The sequence below is a fragment of the Silurus meridionalis genome, chromosome 9, assembly GCF_014805685.1.
Source record: "Silurus meridionalis isolate SWU-2019-XX chromosome 9, ASM1480568v1, whole genome shotgun sequence".
NCBI classification, from domain to species: Eukaryota; Metazoa; Chordata; class Actinopteri; order Siluriformes; family Siluridae; genus Silurus; species Silurus meridionalis.
This window is the reverse complement of record NC_060892.1, coordinates 20,275,529-20,283,482: the sequence shown is the minus strand read 5'-3', so window position 1 is coordinate 20,283,482 and position 7,954 is coordinate 20,275,529. Positions and strand designations below refer to the sequence as shown.

General features: G+C 39.8%; 1 protein-coding gene across 2 annotated transcripts in view; it reads left to right on the top strand.

Moving 5' to 3' along the window:
* The first annotated feature begins 2,522 nt into the window (after positions 1-2,522).
* mcf2l2 (MCF.2 cell line derived transforming sequence-like 2) overlaps positions 2,523-7,954 on the top strand; it is a 71,241-nt gene continuing 65,809 nt past the window's right edge. For both annotated transcript variants that reach the window (XM_046857118.1, XM_046857116.1), the window contains exon 1: positions 2,523-2,901. In XM_046857118.1, coding sequence (XP_046713074.1) covers positions 2,823-2,901 — 79 coding nt within the window. In that variant the 5' untranslated portion in view covers positions 2,523-2,822. The remainder of the gene's footprint in view (positions 2,902-7,954) is intronic.

Sequence of the window (7,954 nt, the reverse complement as noted above, 5' to 3'; positions counted from 1 at the left end):
CTAATCATGTTCATCATCAATACTGACCACTGGATGTTCAACATGGCACCTCGTGGTAAAGGACTTTCTGAGGATTTAAAATTAGTTTTTTAAGGTTTTTAGGTTTTTAATTGTTGCTCTCTGCAAAGATGCTTAGACTAAAAGAAGATTGGTAAAACCCTGAAAGTCCTTGTGCTGTGCATCAGGTGCAAATGCTGGCTGAAAAAAAAAAGATGCATGAGTGTTGCCAGCATTGCTTTAGAGGTTGCAAAAGCGAAAGGCACACTGCACCTAATTGGTTTGCAGGCCGTTGTCCCAGAAGAAATGCTCTTCTGAAGCTGTCTAACAAGAAATTCAACAAACAGTTTGCTGAAGACAACCTGTCCAAGAGCATGGATTACTGGAAACATAACCTGTAGTCTGATGAAACTAAGATAAACATGTATGACTCAGATGGTGTCAACATGTGTGGTGACACCCTGGTGAGGAGTAGCAAGAATATTGTGTCTTGCCTACAGTCAAGCATGGTGGTGATAGCATCATGGTCTGGGGCTGCATGAGGTGCTGCTGGAGCTGGGGAGCTGCAGGTCATTGAGGAAACATGGATTCCAACATTTACTGTGACATTCTGAAGTCAAGTCAAGTCAAGAACCTTTTTTTGTCATTTCGACCATATATCGCTGAAGCAGTACACAGTGAAATGAAACAACGTTCCTCCAGAACCCTGATGCTACATAAAACAACATAAAACAACAATCACAGAAACAGAAAAACACATGGCCAAGAACTAGTAAGTGTCCTTGTCACATAAATTTCATGTGTTCTAAAGAGAACATGATGAACTGGACCGAACACACCGCCATGATGACAACTGCCTTGCTGAAGGTGAAGGTGAAGGTGATGAGGTGATTAAGTATGTCTCCAGACCCGAACCCTATTTGAGCATCCTCAGGCGGAAAGTGGAAAAGCGCCATGTCTAACATTCATGTCATTATAGATGGGTGAAAAGGATCCCAGCAACAAACTGTGCAGCTCTGGTGAATTGCATGCCCAGGAGGATTAAGGCAGTGCTGGATAACAATGGTGCTCACACAACATATTGACAATCTAGACACAGTTTTGACATGTTTACTTAGGGTGCACTTTTGTTGCCAGTTATTTAGACAATAATGGTTGTATGGTGAGTTATTTTGAGATGACAGTAAATCTCTCTCTCTCTCTCTCTCTCTCTCTCTCTCTCTCTCTCTCTCTCTCTATATATATATATATATACATACACACACACACACACACACACATACACACACACACACATATGTGTATGTGTGTATGTCATCTTTGTCATTGATATTATTGATGGAATTGACCTCGCAGCTGTGATCTGAGTTGATGAGCTAATGGTGGGTACGCAGATGGCATCCCCATACTGCATTTCTAACACAATCATGACATAGAGTTCCCAAGGGTAGCAGCATGATGAGGATGATAAAAGCTCATCCGAAAGAGCTAGATGTAAACTCTGGCACAGAGCTGCACTGGAACATTGGCTCGGTTTAAAAAAAAGAAAACTAGGGGGTCCCATGGGTTTGATATGGCCCACCATGCCATATCTGAGAAGAGGAAAGAAAAGGGGGAAATAAGGACCAGCTTCACGTTTCTCGTGTCACTGAATTGCTGTATTAGACATTGCAATAGATATGTTTGTGAATACAATTGTTTCATGTTGTACTATAAGTTTAACTGAACTAGAATGTTCAATATATAACTGCATTAGTTAAGCAGATTACAGGGTAATGTTTTCTATTGTATATTTATTTTTACATATTATCTTTAATCTTTAATAATGATAACCATGACAACTTTAATTACAGTGCAATGTTTGGTATAATGCAAAAAAAAATTTTTTGCCCCATCGCCCTCAATCTAGTTATATTTTTGGCCCGTTATAGGAAAAAGGTTTGGGTGCTTCTGGTTTAGAGTGTTATAGCCTCTGTAACTGTATAACTGTAAATAAGCTTCACCATATATATATATATATATATATATATATATATATATATATATATATATATATATATATATATATACACAACACTATTTGTGGTGTGAGAATTTGAATAGATTCGAAAGATCTCGCTTTGCCCTACAGCCGCAGCATCTCATTATTATAAGTAAAGCATCACGTTATTTTTTATCTCATCGTCTTTGTCTTTTTTTTGTTTTGTTTTTTAAAACTAAATTTACAGGAAAATGTATGAAAAAATTTACACTTACTGTTGGGTTATTTTCTTTAAAAAAAAAAATCTAATTGTAATTATTATCATTCTTATAAAATAATGATGAACATGATGTGCAATTTTATTCCTTCGCAACATATTTAACATTTTATACACTTCTTCTTACACTTGCACTATGTCTACTCATGGTTTATTGATAATCCAGCTCCAATCCAGCAAATCCAGTTTTCCATGTTTTCTGTCTGGAGTGCATGGAACCTCCTGTCTCCCTGTAGGCAGGTAGCTCTTCTGTGATTTGTTTCCCAGCATCCGACTCAAGCCACGGGCTCTAGGAGCCACTCATAGGCCTCCTGAACATCGTTTACATGTGGACGCTCACGATGAATAATTAACATTGTTAGTCTCACTTTCTGGTGCTTTTTTGTTACTGGAGCCTCTGCTAGGATTTACTCATCTTGGATCTGCTGCTTTCTTTTGCTTGAGAGGTGTTTGACAGGCTGGGAGTGGCCGCCTGCTGCTCTGTGTGAGAGGAGGATAGAGAGAGGGTGAGCAGGCAGAGGAGAGAAGAGAGGAGAAGAGAAGGGAGGTGAGTAAAGCTGCCCTGAGATGCTCTGCTGGCTGAAGGAGGAAGAGATGTCCATGCAGGAGTTCCAGGAGCGCGTGGGCTGCGTTATCACCCATGTTGGTGAGTCCTTTCCTCCTTTAGATTTGCTTTAGGAGTGATGAAGGGGTGTGGCGACGGGGCATCATTACAGCATAACCTCATCCTCGGTTTAGATCCCTGCATGCTTTCTTTAGATAGATATCGTGCAGCAGTGCACCAGTTTCATTCAATATTTATATGATCTACATGATTTATATGAAATTCTTTCTTTTTTACTGTGTGTTTCAGCACTGGTGATTCACACTAGTTCATACTAAAGCATTTTTACATTTCTTAATAATTGCTTTTTATGAGCTTGATCATCTGGAACGTATGGATTACAGTCTATGCCTACAGTCCCTTCTTTTGTTTAGTGAATGAACAATATGCGATGATCACAGATAGGGGAAGTAGGTTATTGTGCCATGCTTCTGCCGAGAGCCTTCTCCTCCTCTTTCTCCTCCTCCCCCTCTCCCTCGTACAAGACAAGCTGGTGCTGAGGCGGCCTCATGGGACAGGCTACACGTTGCCATAGAAACTGAGCCAGCCTGCACGGCTATCCTCGCTACATTGATTCATGGCACCGTATAACCTCTAAAACGCCTCCGTCGTCCTCCTCACAGCACACAAGGGAATCCCAATTACTGCTCCAGCTGAGGTTTAAGATCTACGCCGCTTCATAAATGGCTGTTAAACTTAAACCAGTCCCGCTAATCTGTGATTAATTATTATCTCCGAGCAGCATAAATGGCCGCCTCTGTGCTGTATTTTGACCTTGGCCTGTAAATATGACGCAGTCCATTACTGGAAATCTTCTTTAGTGGTCTTTAGCATTGAAATAAAACAATAGGGTCAGCTTAGGGTTAGGTTTTTTTAATGAAACAATCACAGTTTTTTTTTTTTCCAGTGGGAACGGGGAGCAGTTATCAGTGTTTGAGTGTCACCCTGATGCATGGGCCATTGTTTACAAATGAAAAGAGCAACGATCTGGAGCGGGAAAAGACTTCATAGTCAGACGTGATACCGCTTCTTGCTGTAACAGTGACACACTGGGAGAGAATTATCCCAGAGCCAATCAGCTTTCCGCTTAGTTCCTGATGACATCAGCTTACTGTGACTCACTAAGTATCAATGAGTAACGTATGACTTATATCTAACAGCACAACAAATATTTTATTTTTTAATAATAAAATTAAAAAACACGATATTGTAGTCACTAATATCTGATTCAGTTCTGGTGAATCGTCTATGTAAATGCTATTTATAGACCATATATAATACGGATCTGCAAACATTATATTTAGTTTAGCTGATAGCGTTTTTAATGAAAGGAGAACATCAGTAAGTTATGAGTTAAATCAGTGGTCCCAACCCCCGGGCTGCAGACTGGCACCATTCCGTAGGTCAATTGGTACCGGGCCGCACAGAAAGAATACATAACTTACATTATTTCCGTTTTATTTATTATCTGATTCTGAATGATGTTTTATTTTGGAAAATGACCGGATTCTCTCCGCCACATCTGTCTATGACTCACTCTTGATGCATGTCTTGATGACCTTAAAGGGGCTGCTCCGGCCGCTAACACAAAATACATTACCGCTAAACTGAAACCCCCAAGAGAGCAAAATGAACAAAAATCAACACAGTGGATTCACGTTTATTATTAGATTTAGAAAATACCAGTTTTTATGCAGGTCTTATCATTTTATTTTGTTGTATTTATCCGCCACACCTTAATGGCCGGTCCGTGAAAATATCGTCCGACATTAAACCGGTCTGTGGCGCGAAAAAGGTTGGGGAGCGCTGAGGTAAATCACTTGCCTGGGAGTGATACATTCATGCTGCTCTCAACACTGTGTATCAGCAGAAATCTTTGAGATACAGTAGCTGTATGTACGTTTTCAACCTGCACATGTGTAAAATACAGGACATGAAAATAGTGTCGCTAGGGTCACTTTTCACGATATTGTATGACCGCCTGTGTCACGGGACGCTGAAAGTCCAATAATTTATGTTTTGATTTTAATTCATAATTTCATCATTTTTTGTGTTGCTGTACCTACATATAGTCTGAAAAGTATTAAAACGATTTTTTACAGTTGTCAGTTGATAGAACGTAGTTGCTTTTATTAAAAAAATTTATCCAAAAAAATAGAGATTTGATTACAGTCACAGGCCTGTTGCTTTTCCTCTGTAAACGAATGGAAAATGTGGCTATTCAGCTGTTCCTGAAGGAAACCTAACACGGCCAGGGTATTTAAACAGGCCCATGGAAAATTGTAAAAGGGATCTGCTGAGTAGAATGTAGTTAATGACTGGGAAAGGCAGACATGGCTCACATCTCTCCAAGCCTCACAGCCTAACGTAGTTGTCTATTAATGTGAGTTAAAAACAAAAATTGGCATTTTAGTTTTACATTTTATATCATTAAAATCCCCTTCCTTTATAGATGAAGCCACAAATCCTAAATCCTCAATTATTATGAGGTGTATTTACATAGGGATCTTTGTGTTTATTGGGTGGTTGAACATTTCAGTGCAAAATACAGGATTTATCTAGAGAAATGTTTGTTTCCATTTGTACGCAGTATCTACACATTGGCTTTATGTGCACAAGAGACCCAGTGGCGTATACCTTCTGGCTGTTGTGGTAAATGCAAACAAGTTAATTGTCACACACAAATCCTATAAAAAGCCAGCAGGTCTGTGCGCTAATAAATGCAACATGGCTTAGTGATTTTTCGCACTTTCAGCGATTATTTTTGCTCAACTCTGCGATTCCAGAAAACCAGTACCGATACATTTGTGCATATCAGTTCCTACTTGAACGATTTGCATGAACCGACGGAAAATTAAGCAAATTTGTCGGTTTGACATGTATACAACTATTTGTATACAACTATTTGCACTGAACTATATGTATCCTGAGGTGATTGTCTGAAATGTTCACAGCTATAATCACCGTTCTCAGCTTCTTGGTAAAGGATGTTTTCACCACTGAAAATGAGTCGCTTTGTCCAGGACTTCTGTATGCTGGAACAATAGCTGTTATAAACTCAGGAACCTGTCTATGGGCGTTGTGTTGACTGATCCTATATGCGAGCCCACATCCAAACTCACACAATTAAGCTGAGTGCACAGCTAAGACATAGATTCCAAAAAAACAAAACAAAAAACTCAACCCCGGTTCAACTGCCAATGTAAAAAGGTGAACAATAGGAAGGTCGCTGGACTTCCTTCCCTCATTCTCAGTCAGTTGGAAGCGCATTACCAATATTACGTCAAAACTTCCTTCCTTACTTCTTGTCAACTGATATTCTATCAGTGCTGTGTTTATCTCGAAACATAAACTCATATTCAGCACTGATGCTCACTCAGGACTCTGGCCTTTATCTGTCCTTTTGTTTTTTCTTTTCCCATTGGTGATTCACTGGAAAACCTGTTTTTCCGTATTATATTGTTATTGTGCATTAAATGTGAGTTGCTTATGGTTTGCATGTTTCCTGTTCAGGCAGGCTGCTCTACTGTACCTGTGGGACACCACAGCGTTCCTCATCTCACAGATGGCGTTCTGACGTCCATATTTCATGCCTTTCAGTTTTATATCTGTGATGATCGCAAATGTTAAGCTATTTTATGAATTGCTCAGTAGCTCCTGGTTCCACAACCTCAAATGACTGTATAAGACTGTAGAAAGGACATTACTCAGAATCACACATTCCAGTGCTCATGTTAGTTCTCACTCTCCAGTGTTCTGTATTGTAAGACTTATAATCACACTCTTGATAATCACCCAAATGAGGATGGGTTCCCCTTTTGAGTCTGGTTCCTCTCAAGGTTTCTTCCTCATAACATCTAAGGATTTTTTCTTTGCCACAGTCGCCATGGCTGCTCATCAGAGATAAATACACATCATTCACCTTAACTCTTAAATTCTATAAAGCTGCTTTGAGACAATGTCTGTTGTGAAAAGCTTTTTTCAGTCGGTTGTGATTGTACTCAAGTCCATTCATTCAAAACGGCTGGGGATGCACATAAAAAAAAAAAAAAAAAAAAGATGTAAAGCAAATTAGATTGAACTTCTGAGTACATTGTGTAACTGCGAACCTTTACCTCCTGTATAGTGACCACGGTGCTGTTGAGTGCTTTTAAATAAGTAATGTGTGTGTAGCATTACTTTGCTTGACCAGCCTGCTTGGTTGTTGTTATTCTTTTTGTGTTGGTGTAATGTGACAGCGGAAAAATGGCTCCTTTGCAACCTTTGAACGATATGGGCAAAGCCAACTGCTGCTTGTACACAGTATTTAGCTCTCAGAAACCAGACACAGTGCTGGGCAAGTTCCATTGAAGATTGTTTTAAAAGGGAAGAGGCAGAGGATGTATATACTCTAGCCAGCGCTGCTTTTATTAAGCTCCTCCTTCCTGTTTACACGGCTCAGTGGCAAAGCAATTCTTCGGGTTTTATTCTAACATGTGATTCTGTGGAGTTAAATGTGAATATTTGTACCTCCCTCATAGTGTAAAGGTGGAAAGAATGTTCCTCTGTTATATAATAGTTCTCAAATCTTGCTTTAGTTGCTTTAGTGTGGTCGGGGACAAGGTGGACCGTAGGTGGGAATAAATTCTGAAAGCAAAACTTACACGCCGTTTTTTCACGCCTACAGGTCTCCCAACCACATATAGAGCTGAAGGTCAAGGGCCCAGGGGAACGTGAAACAGAAACAAGATCAGAACACCGGGAAACCATGAACAAGTAACAGGAAACGAAACAACTTGCTAGAACTAGATGAGTTACTTTGCGACAAGACTCTGAAACAAAGGAGTAGATATACACACAATAATTAAACACAGAAATAGAGAACAACTGTGAAAGACACATGAACATTAGGACTCATAACAAGACAGGGCATAGACTGAACATAAATAAAAACGAAAACGCATGAGAGACACGGGCCAAAAAACAAAAGCACAGGGAAAAACATTTCGATGCAGCCAGTATTCGCTTAATGGTGCAATAGGTGCTACCACAAACAAAGCAAAGGGGGTGATTGCTGACATTGCCCACCCCAGAGAGTCTGGGGTGTTCTGGAGTC